The 20,919-nt window shown below is 41.0% G+C and overlaps 1 protein-coding gene across 1 annotated transcript; it reads right to left on the reverse strand.

Annotated features, from left to right (window-relative positions):
• Positions 1–7,935: 7,935 nt before the first annotated feature.
• On the reverse strand, positions 7,936–19,151 carry LOC115928329. Its single transcript, XM_030995475.1, has 3 exons — positions 18,964–19,151; positions 9,595–9,634; positions 7,936–8,923 (listed from the first exon to the last, which is right to left on the reverse strand). Exons 1-3 carry the CDS (start codon positions 19,059–19,061, stop codon positions 8,411–8,413), a joined length of 651 nt encoding a protein of 216 aa, XP_030851335.1. The 5' UTR covers positions 19,062–19,151; the 3' UTR covers positions 7,936–8,410.
• Between the last annotated feature and the right edge of the window lie 1,768 nt (positions 19,152–20,919).

Consider the following 20,919-nt stretch of genomic DNA (forward strand, 5'->3'; position numbering starts at 1 on the left):
ATGCTGCTATGAGAGTCTCTGATTCTGTTGTAATGTTATCAGAAAGAACTCTGCAGATCTACTTCTAGTTGATTGTCCCTTTTATTTATCCATCCGATTGTTCTCAATTCATTTGGCTTGACCTAAAGGGATTCACCATGCGAGTCGAAGCCATGAAAACCATCCTGTGCATCCGTTACATTAGTCAATTCTTTTCTAGAAGGGCAGTTACATCTGAGACGTCAACGTATCTCCTGTTTTTGCCAGACCCACTGGCCTGAATTCACAAAGGAGGTCTGTAGACAAACCTAGGTTTATGTGCGTCATATGACGCGTTTTGATACGTTTTAGACCAAGGTTCAGACAAACCTTGGTCTGAAACGCATCGGAACGTGTCATATGACGCACATAAACCTAGGTGCGTCGACAAACCTCCTTTGTGAATATGAGCCATTGTCCTTAAGGATGTTTACCGGTATCCTTGTTGACCTCCCAAGGAACCAAACCAGGATAAAGACCTCTCTTTCACTTGACCTTACAAAAATTAGGGCAATAGTTGTTGCCTGAAACGCTATGAGAGTATTGGCCTCATCGTGAAGATATGAGAGGGAGCTCAGCAGATCATATTAATGTTGGTCGTAGCTGGGAAATGTCCATCCGTTTTGTCCATACCCCAGTGGTTCTTTGAGCTGGATTGTACTCCTCTAGAAAACGATGCTAATTAAGTCACTCCCAGTCTGGGCATAGAGACCAATCAGTGCTTCTGTTACACAAGTTTTTACATTTCGTTATTGTCTGACCCATTATCCTTTATCCCTGTTGACCTCATACGGAACCAAACCATGATGACAACATTTGTATCACTTGACCTTTCAAGGATATTGCTATCTCAAATCTTGCTTGCATGGAAAGCTGTGAGTGTATCGGCCTCTTCATGATGACATGAGAGGGTACTCAACAGATCATATTCAATTTGGTTGTCCCTTTTTTCTTTTACATTCTTTTCAAAAAGTTCCTTCCGTGGTTTTCATCCTTTCGGCTTGACCATACTTTGTGTAAAGAAACAGGATGATCGATAATGATCGATAATTGTTTTACCTGAATGCTAAGAAAGCAACCAGGGGACCTGGAGGATTTAAGCCCTTTCCAAAGGACTTGGTAATGAGGATTAATGCCTTACCAAAGGGCACAAGTGCATTAAGTTGGTTTCGAACCCGGGACCTCCAGCATCAAGAAGACGCTTGGAGTCATGAAAGTCCTGTCAGTGATTATCTAAAGAAATATCCCATGCTATCCACAAAATATGACATTGCGCTCTACCTCTTCGTACATGTATTGTAATGATCGATAAAGCATTATAACAATTGGGGAATATGAAGTAACAATTGCTCAGGGACTGGCCTATGTTGAGAGCCTACCCTATTCACATAAATGTATTATTGTTCCGATGCTTCTTCCTTATCTTTCAGAGTTGTGAGGTGAAATGAAGGTTACGCAAACACAAACATTCATTTTTCTTTATGATGACGAATGTTTAATTGAGAACAACAACAAAAGAAAACCCGGTAGCACAATTTTTTGTTTTATTTGGTTTAATTTCAAATTTTAACCAAAACACAATGTTCATTGGAAATTCATAAAAAAAAACATAATTGTATTTGTACAGAGAAATAAAGTGTATTAAATAAGCAGAATAGTTGATACTACTCTTCCGATTGACTGCTTTGAAGTGAAAACAAAAAAACAAAAAAGCTCTTGGTAGAATGAAAAATCTGATTACTTGGAACATTGTAATATTAGAAATCAGTCATGATGTATGTTCAAAGGGTATGAAAGGAAGACAGATAAAGCGAGTGACAATGAGGAGTGGTATAGAGAGATTGCAATCAATGGATCAACAGATACACATGTAGAATGGATAGAGAGAGAGAGAGATAGAGAGAAAATGGGGATGAGGTAATGAGAGGGGGATGAGGGTAATAAGAGGAGGGAGTAGTGTAGTACGAGGATGAATAGAGAGATTGCAAAAATGGATTGAGACATATAGAGAAAGAGCATGGGGGAGGGGGGGGGGGGGGGGTATAGGTAACAACAAAAAGAGGGGGTTGGGGTAATGAGTGAGAGAGAGAGAGAGAGATGTAGTATGAGGAGGGACACAGTGACCGCAACAGAGATCAATGGATTAAGAGAGAAGGATAGAGATAAATATGACATGTATCAAGTTACATATATGATACAACTTGCTTAAAATTGCAAAAAAAAAGTATTTAGAAGAATTACAAATAGTTGAATCTGTCGCTGAGGCAAAAAAAAGCCATATTGTCTTCATTAGTGACACCATCGCCGGCAAAATCATTGTGCCGTCTTGTTTACTCTAGGCTAGACAAAGCTTCATTAAAATCGCAATTCAAACACTTCCATTAGGGAGGGGACATGTCATGTTTGATGGTATCATGTGCCCCTCTCTGTTCATGATCAAAAATAGGTCTTTCGGTAGTGATGTCACAAGTTGTGTAATTTTAGCAAGAAGACCACAGCTCAGACCGATCAGCAATTCATTTTTGCAAGGCCCAGGGACCTCCCTCATTGACCAAAGAGGTCGGTTGTTCTGGCACTTAAAAAAAAAAAGACTAAAGAGAATAAAGTTCTGCAAAGTTTTTAGTGTTAATATCTTTTGGTTTATGTTGTGAAGAAGTCATTCTGCAAGGTTTTTGCATTTTTTAAAAATAAAATCTTATCATACTTTTTAAAATCTTATGTAGTTCATCTTATGCCTAAAGTGTCAGTGAACAGAGAGAGTGGAGGGGAGGGGGTGGTTAGATGACATGACCAAAGAGGCGTAAGAGGAAAGAGGAGAAATGGAGAAATGACAAATGGCCATGGGGGGGTGGGGGGGGGGGGGGCGTTAACGAATGAACGAGAGAAGGAGGGGGGGGGGGGGTAAATGCTAAATGCGTGATAACGAAAAGAGAGAAAATGGGTGCAAAAAGATGACGAGTTGATTGGGGGAGGTTTGCGAAAGGAGGAATGAGAGAAAAATAGGGGACGAAATGTACAATGCACGAGAGAGAGAGAGAGAGAGAGAGAGAATGAACGAGAGAAGGGGGGGGGGGTAAATGCTAAATGCGTGATAACGAAAAGATAGAAAATGGGTGCAAAAAGATGACGAGTTGATTGGGGGAGATTTGCGAAAGGAGGAATGAGAGAAAAATAGGGGACGAAATGTAGAATGCACGAGAGAGAGAGAGAGAAAAAAAAAGTAAGGGATGCGAACAGATGACAAAAAACGGAGTGGGGAGGTTTAAAAAATGATCGAGAGAAATTGGGGGGGGGGGTGATGAAATGCTAAATGTATAATTTAAAAAAACGGGAGAGGGGGAAGGGAGTAGGGAGTAGGGGAGGTTTAATAATGAATGAGATAAAAAGAAAAATGAAGAAACTAGAGAGATACGCGAGAAAGGATGCAAGAGGATGCTGAATGGAGTGGAGTGGAGGGGGGGGGGGGGGGGGGGGGGTAAGATAGAGAGAATGAGGGGAATGGGTTGCTAAATGAATAACGAACAATATAATGATTAACAAGAGTTTAAAGGTAATACAAAGTTTTTTTATGGGGTCATTAATTTGGTTCAAATGAACATTAATTGGAAGCGGTTGAAATAATAAACTCTTGATGTTGTATAGCTCCCTCTCAAGGTCAAGATATTAATTAAGCTATGAAACGATGTTTGACTAAAATTGACCGATTAGCTATTACCGTTTGGATATTATATATCACAACTACATATTCCGAGATGTTCATGGTCGCATCTACCATTGTAGGAGCCATTTGAAATTTATCAAAATTTACCGGGAGCACCGGTAATTTTTTATATTCAATTTTTCTCAAACGCAGAAGTATTTTAGGGGATAATTTTTCTGGTGCTTATACATCATAGGGGCATCCAAATAGGGGCATCCAAATATATCAAAAATGGTATAGAATCACTATACCCACCCAATTTTCAATATTTCCCCAAACTTTGTATTATCTTTAAGGGGGGTGCTAAATGTACAAAGAACAATATAGAGATTATAAATGAAAATTTGGGAGAAAGAGAGAGAGAGAGAGAGAGAGTGGGGTACAAATTGGCAAACAAGTGGTGCAAGAGAATGATAAATGGAGTGGGGGAAGTTGGTTAAAAAAAAGGGGGGAGAACAGAGGGGGAAAGGAGGGTAGCTACATTTTAAGTAACAAGAACAACAAAATAAAGACAAGTAGCCAAAAAAAGGAAAAAAACAATGTCATTTAATAGAAATAGCCCAGTCAAAAAAAATGAATCTTAGGGAGTAAACTAATTGCAAAAGAATTTATTGCACTGAAGTGCACTTCAAAATATTCCGCTAAACTCACTAAAACCTTCGGTAGATCTAAGAAGTTAGGAAAGACTTTAGTATTTAATTTTGCATAATATGCATATAGCTATTGTCATATTAGAATATCCATAGTTTCCCCATAAACTTCCACCCGAGTATCATACTTAAGGGATTTTAGTGCTTAAACTGATTTTTTTTTTCAATGTCAGTAAACACAATGACATTTTCATAATAATATAGATATGATTGTCCTGTTATGTAAATTATCATTCGCCAGGAAAAGAAATTTATTTGTTTTCATAATTTTTTATATCTGATTCAGTACCTAACAATTAATTCACATATTTCACATGTTAATAATATTGATAAATATGACGAATTTTTTTTTGAATGACTTTGAATAATATGCAAATAAATGTCGGTCATCAATGAATAAAGGTTTCACTTGTCCTTGAAATTTGACCTAAGTGTCCGATTGAAGCAAGGTTTTCAAGGTCATTGAACAAGGTGGACACATTCAAGAATCTAATTGCCGTTAATGTTTGCAGAATATACATATGAATACCATCAAATTTACAGCGAGCTGTGAATTTTCTAAAAATTATAATAGCTAATTTGCATATCATGCAAGTTTGACTACTTTCCACTACTTAGAATTTCCTAAATTGTCCCAATTTCCCTATGTTGTTAGGATTATTTTAAAGTGGGTTGCTGTAAAATAAATTCTTTTGCAATTAGTTTTGGGTATGCCTAAATTCCTTATTTTGACTAGACTAAAATCCATAGACACAAAAATAGTGGATAGAATCATTTTTCACAAGTATAGGACCTGACTTATAAACATATTATCATCCACAAAAGTGACAAAGGTAAAATGAATGAGTTCGCTAAGATTCATAATACCATGTATGTTATACTCTTATTTAAACATATAGCAATTTTGTAGAGCGATGCACATAAATATACACATACTTATATGTTCATGCTGTATTGCAAAAATATTTCAAAACATTAAACAAATTACATTATTCATCGCCCAAATTATTTTAGAAATCGGACGGCGTCATATTTGCAATCAATGCTGAAAATTGTTGTTTTTCTCTACTCCTTGAATTTTGGGTTGAACCTTTTTTTACAGTTGTGCATTTACTTCCACGAAGAGGGAAGGATAGAAATAGTTGCAAAATATTTTTTTAAATCTCGAATCTCATTAGATTTTCAAGTGAATAGTCCATCTACTGATTTGAAAGTGCAATCAATCTCACTTTTAAAGAGATTGGGTAACTTTGTCTCAGATTCTGAAACAAAATCCTGGATTTTAATAGCTCATGCTACAATGATAATTATAAACCTTTAGGTCATTCAGGAACCCCGTGAATTCACAAGCCGATCGCCTGTCTGATTATCAAGATATTTATGATTGGAAATCGCAATCGAATTTTGCGTTTCCTAATGGTTTTCATATATTTTTTTCTTTTTTTGAGGCACTTCATGATCATTTTGAAGCGCAACTTTTTTTTAGGGCTTCAATTTTACACCATGTCACAGACATTGATAACACGTAGGGCCATGAATCTCAGATTTTACATTGTTAAACGATCCCTTTAAGCCTATGCCATGTATGCATGCTTCAGTGCATCAACCTACAAGAAATAGTTATTCTAATCGTAAAACTTAAAGGAGCTACACAAAGAAAATTTACTAACAACTGATAATTAGAACAAATTACATATGGATGGGTAACGTTTCATAAAAACATAAAGTTTACCAACGTCCCATTGACATGGATGTCGGTAAATTTCTACTTAAAGAGAAGGTTGAGTTCTGGGGAGAGGTGAAAATAATTTGTTAGCGTTTTCATTGTTATCATGCAAGTGTGGAAGAACATCAGAGATAAAAATGTTCCCTGAAAAGCATGCTTTTCAAATACCTTTTATATTCTAAAACTGACATGGCTTTGTAACAGTTTAAAAAATGTGGGCCTCGTTTTTCATGCCACTTGTTTGTGTAGTCCCATTGAAAAATCTTTCTGTGCACAGTGCTTGTTACTTTTACCAAGACTGGGCCAAATTTTTTATGATTTTGATAATTCCAAAACCTTGCAGTACACACCAATACTTATATGCTAGATGATCAACTTTTTCTGATTGATCCCACACGCCGTTTCTTTCACAATGCAATCGCATGATTAGAATTCAACTTTCTCATTAAGACAGTTTCACGGAAAATTTGCAACTTAGTTATGACTTTGTGATGCCGTTCCCTTGCATGTTTAGATCGTTATTGTCAATATTAAGTTGTATCCCCTTCGAAATGACCTCCTATTTCATTTACATAGTTTTTACATGACTTCTTTTTAGAAATGTACGTATTTAACAGAGAAAACATTTACCTGATAGTAGTATACAAAAATGTGTTACTGTCAATAAAACAGTCAAGGCTCATGTTTATGGGAGACAGTGGCAATTTATATCATCAATTATGAGCATGATAAAAGAAAAAAAAGGTAAATTTATGAAAAAGCTATATAGTGAGGGAACGAAGTCACGAACAGACGACTGCATCAGTTGCCAATTTGTCAACTGATTTTCATTTTGTCCATCAATGTTCATGTCTCTAAAAGGTGCGTTAGTTTCTTATTAGTTGTCTGACTTTACTCGACCTTGTTAGGCTTGAATCGAATTTATTTTCCACTTCTATTGAAAATATTTTTTTATAGGACCGGTTAGAAAAGTAGAAGTTGGATGAAAAAATACTAAAGGAGTCATTAAAACGTTCTTGCCAGCCAAAAACTTATTTTGAAGAATATAGGCCTCTTTCTACAACAGTCATGCTAGATAAAAGCAAACCCTGGCTCTATATGGGGCGAGAGACCTGAGATTCTTTACCATTATTTAAACTGTGCAGTTATCATACAACACTGAAAATTCGAACGTATACAGATAAATATAACACTTACAGTCAAAGTCAAATGACCATTGACATTGCTTGAAAAACATTAAACAACAAAACATTACACATATTACCACTTTCAACGTTGTGCTAAGCATTATTTGATTGTGAATTTCAATCATCTGAAAGTTTAATTTGTCATTATTAATGATGACTAATGGCATGTTGAAAAAACAGATTACAGAATACCGGTATAATTTTTGACTTTTTAAAAGTTTGTCCGTCTGTTGGATGGTTATCCTAGAATATAAGTCAATCAATAGTGGGCAAGTCCAAGCATATTGTTGTCCCATTAACAAACATAAAGATTTACCTATATCTGATGACTGTATTAAGTCTCTTCTGGTTCAGACAAAGCTTTTGTTTTTCCCATAGAAATCATACCAGTATTCGGATTTGAAATACTTCATTGCCAAGTTCACACATTTAATAGGTGACACACTAGGTTATTATAATTACCCCTTAGGTTGATTTTTCGAAAGTACATTGTAGTTGCTATTGTGTTTATATCTGACTATTTTATTAATAGCTAATTAGAGCTTAGATCAGACCTAATGGCTCAAATTCACAAAGGAGGTATGTCGACAAACCTAGGTTTATGTGCGTCATTATGACGCGTTTTAAATCTTTGTTTTGTAAAAACGCGTCGAAACGAGTCCTTATGACGCACATAAACCTAGGTGTGTCGACAAACCTCCTTCGTGAATTCGGGCCATGGGGCCATAATGTAGGAAAATTATACACGTTGGGTCAATGTGGTTCAGAACACCAATACTTAGTATCGTATGGGACAACAAAATTTATTTAGTGACCATATACCTTGGACTTTCCCTGATAACCAGCGGCGTATCCATATACGAACAGGAGACAGAATCTTTCCTTGTCGGGAAGCCTGATAGAATTATCTGGACTGCATAAATTTGAATGAGTAAAATCTTAGACAATAACAAGGGTCCACCATTACAGGAAAAGCCACCACGATCTATCGCCGCCCGACTCCGCATCGGCGAGATTTCTAACCACGATACTCGCATATCGAAGTCGGCCGCCACTCTCCCCGATGATATACTGGCCCGGATACTGGCTTGCATATCGACGATCGACCGCGTCGACCTGACGCCACCTCCTAGTCCAGCTCAACCGCTGACCTGACCGCTTGGGTGCTGGCGTCGTCGTCCTCGATATTCGTGAACCGAAGCCGGCCACCCCTTTCCCCGATGATGTAGCCTACTGGCTTGTATTTTGACGAACGACGCCGACGTCGGAACTTGTCCCGTCGTGATTGGCGGTGATGCTGAGTCTTCCCTGCAGTGGTCCGTCCAGTCCACCGCCACCTCCTAGTCCAGCTCAACCGCTGATCTGACTGCTTGGGTGCTGGCGTCGTCGTCCTTGATATTCGTGAACCGAAGTCGGCCGCCCCTCTCCCCGATGATATAATGGCTTGTATTTCGACGATCGACGCCGACGTCGAAACTTGTCCCGTCGTGACTGGCGGGGATGCTGAGTCCTCCCTGCAGCAGCGGTCCATCCAGTCCAATGCTGACCTGACCACTTGGCTGCTAGAGTGGTCGTCTTTGGATATCACCCACTCCCATTTGTGACTAAGGAGCTCTTGAGAGGGCTGTGTCGATACCGGAGTCTTGGGCGACAGCCGGGAGAGGAAAAGAAAAGAAAACACAGTGAACAAAATAATACCCTTCTATGTCATTCCGTAACAAACCTGTATGAAATTCAATATTATCTTCATAAATGTAATGAATGTTGTGAAGTATCTAATATTTGTTTATAATTTGTCCATTTTTATTGAATGTCTTTATTTTTTAAAAATCAAAATTCTCTGGAGTTCCATAACTCTCGGAATTAAGAAACAGAAACACTGAATTCTATGGGTCGGGTAGAGCAAGGTCTGGTCGCTATTCATAATGTGAGATGAGGGTCGCTATTCATAATTCACATTGACGGTCATTACTTGTAAGGACCGCTATTCATAATACGAAATAAGGGTTTCTATTCATAAAACGAGAAGAGGGTCGCTTTTTATAATACGAAATGAGGGTCGCTATTCATAATAGGAGTAGAGGGTCGCTATTCAAAATACGAGATGAGGACCGCTATTCATAATACGAGAATAGGGTTGCTATTCATAACACGAAATGAGGGTCGCTATTCATATCACGAAATGAGCAATAAACAAAATGCTTATAACAAAGAGAGATATTGGATTGAGGACGATCCAACTGCTATGGCGTAGATGTTGGGGGCGAATATGGCCCTGAATATTTGTCTCTTTTTAAAGTAGTTATTTTTTACCTCTTTATCTTTGGTGATTGTATAGAGACATCTCCCGCTCCTGTGGTGACGAAAAAAAGAAGGAAAACCAAAGAGATATCAGCTTGTATCTCTTTGGTAAAACACAAACACATATAATCCTACCGTAATTTGTCCTCCTTGTGAGAAATCTTACCCCACCATCCTGCTCCCGACTGATCTTATCCAGGCTACGCCACTGAGACATTAAGTAGACCAAGCAGGCCCATTATCATAGTTATTTAAGGAATTAGTTTGCTATTTCAGAAACTAGTAATTGTTTATACGACAATAAGGATTTTGTAGAAAATAGCTTATAGTAAAAATACAAAATAAAATACGATAAAGGTAACAAAACAAACGAAGAGTAAAGCTGACGTGAGTTGTCATGAAACACAGTGGCGTAATGAGCAAAAACTTTGGGGGTCAGAGTCAGACCAAAATCCGCATCACCACCAAATAGCATAATGCAGGGCAGTGGAGCGTCTTCTAAAATAAGGGAGGGGGCATAAACCAAAAAGGGGCACCTACAAAGGGAAACATAAAAAAAAACATACCACATTTTTAGACATTGGTTTATAGTCCTACATCATCACGATTGTGATTACACTACCAGGGATGAATTCAATGTTTTTTACGTTGTACAAGATACTGCTTAATAAAGCAATTGAATATTAAGCCCAATCTAATGAAGAAAGACTTGAAAGTCCTTTTATAAGTAACTTAATTATAACATCTATAAATGTGAACGAGCGCAGCGAGCAAGCTCTAAGGAAAACTAAAGAAAAAGGGGCTCTAAGTCGCCCTGAATAAGGGGTGCATGCTATGAAGAAAGGAAAAGTAGGCACTTATCAAAAGGGAAAAGACAGTTATTAAAAAAAGGAAAGCTGCTCGTGTCAAAGTAAAAAGGATTATTAGCAGAGGTGAAAATGGCCCTTCTGGCACCTGAAAAGGGACACTCAACAGAAATGAAAAAAGCACTTGTAAGAATGGAAATAGGGAATCTGTTGAAGGAAAAGGGAATCTATCAGATATTATAGGGGCATTTATCAGATCTTAAGAGGGGCATTTCGGAAAGGGAGAGAGGTTAATATAAAAAAGGAAAAGGGGCACTTATCCGAAGGAAACATGGTACTTTTTATTAGAAAGGAATAGGGTCACGTGTAGAACTCATAAAAGAGGTACTTATCAGAGGTGAAAAGTAACAGATACAAGAAAAGGAAGGGGTTTTTTTTATACGAAAAGACGTACAAACAATAGGCAGCAAAATTCATTAGAGAGCCTCCGCTCTGGAAGGGACCTACCCAGAATGAGATTCGTTTTTTTATTTAAATTATTCTAATTAATAAAAATCGAGTGAACTTTTAAGGGTTACTGCCCCTTCCGCGTCTGTTATCTAGCCAGTGCGGTTATCTAGCCAATGCGGGACTTCTGGCCCTGGAGATGTCTTCTCCGTGCTCGGGTGGTGCCCCCACAGACTAAGCCAGTTTGTTGCCCGATCTAGGCAGTCACATTCCTTAGGGAGCCTCCGTTCTGGAAGGACCCCAAATGAGATTCGTTTTTGAAATAATTATTTTAATTAATACAATTCGAGTGAACTTTTTAAGGGTACTGCCCCTTTCGCGTCTGTTATCTAGCCAGTGCGGGTCTTCTGGCAATTGAAATCTCTTCTCCGTACTCGGGAGATGCCCCCAAATTCCTTTTGGAGCCTCCGTTCTCGAGGGACCCTGAATGAGATTCTTTTTTTAATTTATTTAATTATTTTGATTAATAAAATTCGAGTGAACTTCTTAAAGGCACTGCCCCTTTCGCGTCTGTTATTTTGCCAGTGCGGGTCTTCTGGCCCTGGAAATTTCTTCTCCGTGCTAGGGGGCAGGGGTGCCCCCCTCCCACATCCTATGCCAGGTTGTCGCCCGAGCTAGGAAGCCAGATTCCTTTAATAGGGAGCCTCCGTTCTGGAGGGACCCCGGGTGAGAATCGTTTTTTTTTAAATTATTTTTATTAATAAAATTCGAGTGAACTTTTTAAGGGTTACTGCCCCTTCCGCGTCTGTTATCTAGCCAGTGCTGGTCTTCTGTCCCTGGAAATCTCTTCTCCGTGCTCGGGGGGCAGGGGGGTGCCCCCGACAGCCTGAGCCAGGTTGTGGACCGAGCGAGGCAGCCAAATTCCTTAGGAAGCCTACGTTCTGGAGGGACCCCGGGTGAGATTCGTTTTTTTAATTTAATTATTTTAATTTATAAAAATTCTAGTTTACTTTTAAGGGGTACTGCTCCTGCTGCGTCTGTTATCTAGCCAGTGCGGGTCTTCTGGCCCTGCAATTTTTCGCTCCATGCTCGGGGGATGCCCCCACAGCCTGAGCCAGGTTGTTGCCCGATCTAGGCAGCCAAATACCTTAGGGAGCCTCCGTTCTGGAGGGACCCCGAGTGAGATTTTTTTTTTTTCTTTAATTATTTTAATTAATAAAATTCAAGTGAACTTCACAAAGGCACTGCCCCTTTCGCGTCTGTTATTTTGCCAGTGCGGGTCTTCTGTCCCTGGAAATTTCTTCTCCGTGCTAGGGGGCAGGGGGTGCCCCCCCCCCACATCCTATGCCAGGTTGTCGCCCGAGCTAGGAAGCCAGATTCCTTAGGGAGCCTCCGTTCTGGAGGGACCCCGGGTGAGAATCGTTTTTTTTTTAATTATTTTTATTAATAAAATTCGAGTGAAATTTTAAAGGGTTACTGCCCCTTCCGCGTCTGTTATCTAGCCAGTGCTGGTCTTCTGTCCCTGGAAATCTTTCTCCGTGCTCGGGGGCAGGGGGTGCCCCCCACAGCCTGAGCCAGGTTGTGGCCCGATCTAGGCAGCCACATTCCTTAGGGAGCCTCCATTCTGGAGGGCCCCGAGAGAGATTCGATCTGTTATTTGGTTATTTTAATAAATACAATTCGAGTGATATTTTAAGGGTACTGCCCCTTCCGCGTCTGTTATTTAGCTAGTGCGTGTCTTCTGGCAATGGAAATATCTTCTCCATGCTCAGGCTAAGCCAGATTGTGGCCTGATCTACGCAGCCACATTCCTTAGGCAGCCTCCGTTCTGGAGTGACCCCGAGTGAGATTCGTTTTGTTAATTGGTGATTTTAATTAATAAAATTCGAATGATATTTTTAAGGGTACTGCCCCTTTCGCGTCTGTTATCTAGCCAGTGCGGGTCTTCTTGCAATGGAAATCTATTATACGTGCTTAGGCTAAGCAAGATTGTGGCCCGATCTAGGCAGCCACATTTCTTGGGCAGCCTCCGTTCTGGAGTGACCCCGAGAGAGATTCATTTTTTTATTAAATTAATACAATTCGAAGTGAACTTTTTTATGGGTACTGCCCCTTTCGCGTCTGTAATCTAGCCAGTGTTGGTCTTCTGTCCCTGGAAATCTCTACTCCATGCTCGGGGGCAGGGGGGGGGGGGGGGTGCCCCCACAGCCTAACCCAGGTTGTGGACCGAGCGAGGCATCCATATTCCTTAGGAAGCCTACGTTCTGGAGGGACCCCGGGTGAGATTCATTTTTTTAATTTAATTATTTTAATTTATAAAAATTCTAGTTTACTTTTAAGGGGTACTGCTCCTGCTGCGTCTGTTATCTAGCCAGTGCGGGTCTTCTGGCCCTGCAATTTTTTGCTCCATGCTCGGGGGATGCCCCCACAGCCTGAGCCAGGTTTTTGCCCGATCTAGGCAGCCAAATACCTTAGGGAGCCGCCGTTCTGGAGGGACCTCTACTACTACGAGTGAGATTCTTTTTTTTTTCTTTAATTATTTTAAATTTTAAGGGTACTGCCCCTTTCGCGTTTGTTATCTAGCCAGTGCGGGTCTTCTGGCCCTGGAAATCTCTTCTCCGTGCTCAGGGGATGCCCCCCCCACAGCCTAAGCCAGGTTGTTGCCCAATCTCTGCAGCCACATTCCTTAGGGAGCCTCCGTTCTGGAGGGACCCCGAGTGAGATTCGTTTTTTTCTTTAATTATTTTAATTAATAAAATTCGAGTGAACTTCTTAAGGGTACTGCCCCTTTCGCGTCTGTTATCTAACCAGTGCGGGTCTTCTGGCCCTGGAAATCTCTCCTCCGTGCTCGGGGGTGGGGGGGGGGGGGAGTGCCCCCACAGTCTAAGACTGGTTGTGGCCCGATTTAGGCAGCCACATTCTTTATGGAGCCTCCGTTCTGGAGGGACCCCGAGTGAGATTCGTTTTGTTTTTTAATTATTTTAATAAAATAAATTCGAAGTGAACTTTTTAGGCTTACTGTCACTTCCGCGTCTGTTATCTAGCCAGTGCGGGTCTTCTGGCCCTGGAAATCTCTACTCCGTGCTCGGGGTGGGGGGGGGGGGGGGAGGGGAGTGCCCCCACAGTCTAAGCCAGGTTGTGGCCCGATTTAGGCAGCCACATTCTTTATGGAGCCTCCGTTATGGAGCGACCAGAGAGAGATTCGTTTTGTTATTGAATTATTTTAATTAATAAAATTCGCGTGAACTTTTTACGGGGTGCCCCCCACAGCCTAATCCAGTTTCAGGTCCGTTCTAGGCACCACATTCTTTAGTGAGCCTTCGTTCTGGAGGGACCCGAAAGAAATTAGTTTTGTTATTTAATTCACTTTTCAGGGGTACTGCTCTTTCTGCATCCGTTTACTAGCCAGTTCGAGTCTTCTGGCCCTAGAATTTTTTCTCTGTGCTCGGGGGATGCACCCAGCCTATGCCAGTTTGTTGCCCGATCTAGGCAGCCAAATACTAGTCTGCACGCCCAGACCCTAATTTGACATTTATTAAAAAAAATCATTGTGCCTTGAGAGAAGTCTAGCCTAGCTACCTACTGGTTGTGTCAGGAGCAGCTACAGTACATGGCCTATGGTAGTCTTATAGTGCAGACTCACTTTTACGACTGACCAGGGTTTGTGCTTGCAGACTAGCCAAATACCTTAGGGAGCCTCCGTTCTGGAGGAACTCCGAGTGAGATTCGTTTTTTATATACTTATTTTAATAAAATAAATTCGGAGTGAACTTTTTAGGAGCATTGCCCCTTCCGCGTCTGTAATCTAGCCAGTGGGGGTCTTCTAGCCCTGAACTTTTTTCTCCGTGCTCAGGAGATGGCCCCACAGCCAAAGCCAGGTTGTAGCCCGATCTAGGCAACCACATTCTTTATGGAGTCTCCGTTCTGGAGGGACCAGAGAGAGATTCGTTTTGTTATTTAATTATTTTGATTAATAAAATTCGAGTGAACATTTAAGGGGATGCCCCCCACAGCCTAAGCCAGTTTCAGGTCCGATCTAGGCAGCTACATTCTTTAGTGAGCCTTTGTTCTAGAGGGACCCGAGAGAAATTCGTTTTGTTATTTAATTTTTTTAATTAATAAAATTCGAGTTAACTTTTAAGGGGTACTGCTCTTTCTGCGTCCGTTTACTAGCCAGTGCGAGTCTTCTGGCCCTGGAAATTTCTTCTCCGTGCTGGGGGGCAGGGGGTGCCCCCCACATAATATGCCAGGTTGTCGCCCGGGCTTAGAAGCCAGATTCCTTAGGGAGCCTCCGTTCTCGAGGGACCCCGAATGAGATTCTTTTTTGTATTTATTTAATTATTTTAATTAATAAAATTCGAGTGAACTTCTCAATGGTACTGACCCTTTTGCGCCTGTTATCTAGCCAGTGCGGGTCTTCTGGCCCTGGAAATTTCTTCTCCGTGCTGGGGGGCAGGGGGTGCCCCCCCACATAATATGCCAGGTTGTCGCCCAGGCTAGGAAGCCAGATTCCTTAGGGAGCCTCCGTTCTGGAGGGACCCCGAGTGAGAATCGTTTTTTTTATTTTTTTTATTATTTTTATGAATAAAATTCGAGTGAACTTTTTAAGGGTTACTGCCCCTTCCGTGTCTGTTATCTAGCCAGTGCGGGTCTTCTTGCAATGGAAATCTCTTCTCCTTGCTCTGGGGCAGGGGGGTGCCCCCCACAGCCTGAGCCAGGTTGTGGCCCGATCTATGCAGCCACATTCCTTAGGGAGCCTCCGTTCTCGAGGGACCCCGAATGAGATTCTTTTTTGTATTTATTTAATTATTTTAATTAATAAAATTCGAGTGAACTTTTTAAGGGTTACTGCCCCTTCCGCGTCTGTTATCTAGCCAGTGCGGGTCTTCTTGCAATGGAAATCTCTTCTCTGTGCTCGGGAAATGGCCCCCCCCCCCACACACACACACAGCGTGAGCCAGGTTGTTGCCCGAGCTAGGCAGCCAAATTCCTTAGGAAGCCTCCGTTCCGGAGGGACCCCGAGTGAGATTCGTTTTGTTAATTAGTGATTTTAATTCGAGTGATATTTTTAAGGGTACTGCCCCTTTCGCGTCTGATATCTAGCCAGTGCGGGTCTTCTTGCAATGGAAATCTATTATACGTGCTCAGGCTAAGCAAGATTGTGGCCCGATCTAGTCAGCCACATTCCTTAGGCAGCCTCCGTTCTGGAGTGACCCCGAGAGAGATTCGTTTTTTGATTAAATTAATACAATTCGCAGTGACCTCTTTATGGGTACTGCCCCTTTTGCGTCTGTAATCTAGCTAGTGCAGGTCTTCTGCCCCTGGAAATCTCTACTCCATGCTCGGGGGCAGGGATGGGGGAGGGTGCCCCCACAGCCTAAGCCAGGTTGTGGACCGAGCGAGGCATCCAAATTCCTTAGGGAACCTACGTTCTAGAGGGACCCCGGTCGAGATTCGTCTTCTTAATTTAATTATTTTAATTTATAAAAATTCTAGTTTACTTTAAAGGATTTAAGGGGTACTGCTCCTGCTGCGTCTGTTATCTAGCCAGTGCGGGTCTTCTGGCCCTGCAATTTTTTGCTCTTTGCTCGTGGGATGCCCCACAGCCTGAGCCAGGTTGTGGCCCGATCTAGGCAGCCACATTTTTAAGGGAGCCTCTGTTCTGGAGGGACTCCGAGTGAAACTCGTTTTTTATTTACTTATTTTAATAAAACAAATTCGAAGTGAACTTTTTCGGGTAACTGTCACATCCGCGTCTGCTATCTAGCCAGTGCGGGTCTTCTGGCCCTGCAATTTTTTGCTCCATGCTCGTGGGATGCCCCACAGCCTGAGCCAGGTTGTTGCCCGATCTAGGCAGCCAAATACCTTAGGGAGCCTCCGTTCTGGAGGGACCCCGAGTGAGATTCGTTTTTTTTTTCTTTAATTATTTTAATTAATAAGATTCGAGTGAACTTCTTAAAGGCACTGCCCCTTTCGCGTCTGTTATTTTGCCACCGCGGGTCTTTTTGCCCTGGAAATCTCTTCTCCGTGCTCGGGGGCAGGGGGGTGCCCCCCACAGCCTGAGCCAGGTTGTGGGCCGATCTATGCAGCCACATTCCTTAGGGAGGCTCCCGTTCTGGAGGGATCCCGAGTGAGATTCGTTTTGTTATTTGGTTATTTAAATAAATAAAATTCGAGTGATATTTTTAAGGGTACTGCCCCTTTCGCGTCTGTTATCTAGCCAGTGCGGGTCTTCTGGCAATGGAAATCTATTATACGTGCTCAGGCTAAGCCAGATTGTGGCCTGATCTAGGCAGCCACATTCCTTATTATATTAATTAATAAAATTCGAGTGAACTTTTTAGGAGAACTGCCCCTTCCGCGTCTGTTAACTAATCAGTGCGGGTCTTCTGGCCCTGGAAATATCTTATCCGTGCTCGGGAGATCCCCCCCCCCCACACACACACAGACTGAGCCAGGTTGTGGCCCGAGCTAGGCAGCCAAATTCCCTAGGGAACCTCCATTCTGGATGGCCCCGATTGAGATTCGTTTTGTTAATTAGTGATTTTAATTAATAAAATTCGAGTGATATTTTCAAGGGTACTGCCCCTTTCACGTCTGTTTTCTAGCCAGTGGGGGTCTTCTGGCAATGGAAATCTATTATACGCGCTCAGGCTAAGCAATAGTGTGGCCCGATCTAGGCAGCCACATTCCTTAGGCAGCCTCCGTTCTGGAGTAACCCCGAGAGAGATTCGATCTGTTATTTGGTTATTTTAATAAATAAAATTCGAGTGATATTTTTAAGGGTACTGCCCCTTCCGCGTCTGTTTTCTAGCCAGTGTGGGTCTTTTGGCCCTGGAAATTTCTTCTCCGTGTTCGGGGGATGCACCCAACAGCCTAAGCCAGTTTATGGCCCGATTAACATTTGCATGCATTCACCAGAGATTAAAAGAGAGGTAAAGGACAGTTATCAAAAAAGAAAAGGGGCACTGGTCCTATGTAAAAAGGGGAAAAGTCGGGGGCACAGCCCCCCCCACTGGAAATTCCGCCACTGGTATGACGGGCAACAGTAAGTGAAAAACCCGGGAAAATCCTGTCATTTCAGCAACATTTGTAAATCACTGGTATCGAATTAGAAATAAACCACATTTGAATTTTATTTGGGAGGTTAACTCCCCCCCCCCCCTTATCAGTACGCCAGTGAACTGAACCAAGATAGATAATTACAAAACAAACACATCATAATCAACATACCACTAGACCACCTGTCAATTCATCATACACATTGAGAACAGGAATAGATTGTTTTTTATAGTTGTTTTAAAACCATATTATTAATCTTAACCCCGCCGCCTACGCCTATAATTTCATGATGAAGATTCGGACATTCATATTATGTCGGACATTTGTATTTATTTCGGGGGGGGGGGGGGAGGTGTTTTGGGGGTAAAATATAGCGTCTTGTTAACAAAGTAAATTGTCATAAGTTTGACTCTCAGTTAAGGGGGGGGGGGGCAAGATTTCCCACAAGGGGGACAAATTACGATAGGATTAATTGTGAGTTGTTTTTTTGTAATCACTGGAGCGGGGAACTATATTAGCTAGTTTATGGGGATGTCTCTATATAATTATCAAAGCTAAAAAGAAAAACATACTTTCAAAAAGACAGGGGAGACCACCGTTCGCAAAATGCCTTACGGTCACAAAATCGTATCTTATTTGGCTTAAAATCTTGAAAATCTAACTTCGTGCAATATTGCATATTTACGACAAGATTGAATATTGTATAAAACCCCCTCTCTACTGCTTCATTCATGTGCTGAGGGTTAGAATAATGACCCTTTTCTCAACTTATGAAAAGCGGTCCTTATGAATAGCGGTCCTCATAAAAAGCGGGGGGGGGGGGGGAGACACATGTCCTTTCCCATTTATGTCTACTATAATTTGAGCTTTCGCACTAAACAATTATTGTGAACTGTATATCAAGCTGAATGTGTATGTTTAATTATCAATAATTGTTTGACTTTGTGTTGCTCATCTACATCGTGTTTTGTTTTTTAAACACTAGTCATAAACTTCACTTTGAAATCTCAAGTCACAAGGAATTGAGATTTACCCAAAGGCATTTAAGAGCAAAAACTGTTCCTACCTTGTTGCACAACATTTGAATGGCCCGTAGCACTGTAAAAAGTCATCAAGAGTAGAGTGGTCCATCATAAAAAGGCGTCCATCATTCCGTGCCTGCATGTGTTCTCACTTTGATGTCTGGTCTCCTAGATGTCTTTCATTTTGGGATGTAACATCAACTGCAATCGCCTATATAGCTGCAAGCCAGACTCATTCTGAAAATTAAAAAAAAACAACGGAATGCTTCTGTCTTTATATCAAAGTATATCCCTTTCACATGCCTCGATTCAACTATTTAAAATCCTTAGCAGTCCAACGAGACCAACAACAAGATTTGTGAGGTCCCAGTCCAAAAAAATTACATCTTATAAAGACGAAAACATTTCCTGATGAGTATTAAGTACAATTTCATGAAGAAAGACTGAAAAGTTCTTTTATAAGTAACACAATTATAATATCTATAAATACGAGTGAGCGTAGAGAGCGAGCTCTAGGAATAATTTAAATTAGGGGTGCATGTTAAAAGGGAAAAGGACAGTTATAGAAAAGTAAAAAGGGCAATTATCAGAGCATTCAGGGGTGACAATGGCACGTCTTGCACCTAAAATTTTGCAGTTTGAAAAGGTGGAGGGGCTCATATAAAAAAGGAAAAGGGGCACGTGTCAAAATAAAAGTAGCATTCAAGAGAAAGTGGGTTTTATTGTGAAGGGGTTCTTATTGTGAAGGGGGTCCTTATTAAGAAGGGAAAGTTACACTTAGTAAAAAGAAAAAAGGGGCACGAGTCAAAGTAAAAAGGGGCAAAAATATCAGAGGTGAAAAGCGGAATTTCTCGCACCTGAAAAGACGTACTCACCAGAGATGAAAAGGACAGTTATTAGAAAAGAAAAGAGGTACTTGTCCTATGTAAAAAGGGGCTTTTTGCGGGTACCTAAAAAAGTGGGTGGCACAGTGCCCCCCACCGGGAGTGCCGCCTCTGGCAAAATGGGCACAAATGAGAGAAAAAACCCAGACAATCATGTCATTTCAGCAAAATTTGTAAATCACTGGTATCGAATTTGAAATAAACCACGTTTTAATTTTATTTGGGGGGGGGGGGGTCAACTGCCCCCCTTCCCCATCAGTACGCCAGTGGGTGAGGAGAAAAATTTCTCTTCTGCCGGCAGAGGAAATTTGTATTTTCCATTTGTTTCTTTGATTTTCTTCTGATAAAAATGATAAAGATGACTAATATAATATGTAAAGAGTTATTACTTTTTGGATTTCCTCATAATATTTGGGTACTATTTCCCTTATGTTCATAAAGTTATAGTGATAAGACTTTTTGGAGGAGCGTTTTGCAAGCATAATTTGTCAGACTAGACGAACAAAAAAATTATTACAAATTGACAAAATCGTACAACAGAAAACTTAATACAATATCATATGTCATGGGCCAGACTGGCGATGTGTGCATATTTATATAGGCTAAAATATGACAGCCGTTTAGCATCGGTGGCTTTGAATTACAATTTGTATGCAACATCATATCCATTGTATAACGGCAATTGATGCAATAGCTCGGACAGGTGTCACTCTGACATAACTATTGCCATATAATACAAATGTAAAATGACGACAGCCATGGAAGGGTGTCTAGCATGTAAAAAGCAGACCATTCTCATTACTCAGGCCAAATCGAACATGATTTTCAAGATTGTTTGACTGTCTCACATTTTCGGATTAGATTATCTCGTTTGATTGCAGTCAGGAGGATGTTAATGAATATCTTTTATACAGAGTTAATTCCCGTTATGGCTAGATCCAAACAGACGGTCTGTTGTCGATTATAATTTCAAAATAAAGTACAATATTCAGTTTACGTTCATTATTTTACAGTTGTAGGTCGATTACTTTCTTCTTGGAACAACTTTAGAATACCCCACCACTAAAATTGACCAAAAGCTCGTACGGTACCAAAAACTTCACCAATGAAGCTTAA

The sequence above is a fragment of the Strongylocentrotus purpuratus genome, unplaced genomic scaffold, assembly GCF_000002235.5.
Source record: "Strongylocentrotus purpuratus isolate Spur 01 unplaced genomic scaffold, Spur_5.0 spur5_scaffold_21, whole genome shotgun sequence".
Taxonomy (NCBI): domain Eukaryota; kingdom Metazoa; phylum Echinodermata; class Echinoidea; order Camarodonta; family Strongylocentrotidae; genus Strongylocentrotus; species Strongylocentrotus purpuratus.

What these genes read in the sequence shown, in the direction of transcription:
- LOC115928329 (XM_030995475.1), bottom strand. Translation starts at nt 19,061, where the DNA reads ATGCAGGCACGGAATGATGGACGCCTTTTTATGATGGACCACTCTACT. An exon ending in TTCAAATGTTGTGCAACAAG is followed by an intron (nt 9,635 to 18,963) that starts GTAGGAACAGTT and finishes TCGTCACCACAG; the next exon opens with GAGCGGGAGATGTCTCTATA. An exon ending in CAATCACCAAAGATAAAGAG is followed by an intron (nt 8,924 to 9,594) that starts GTAAAAAATAAC and finishes CTGTCGCCCAAG; the next exon opens with ACTCCGGTATCGACACAGCC.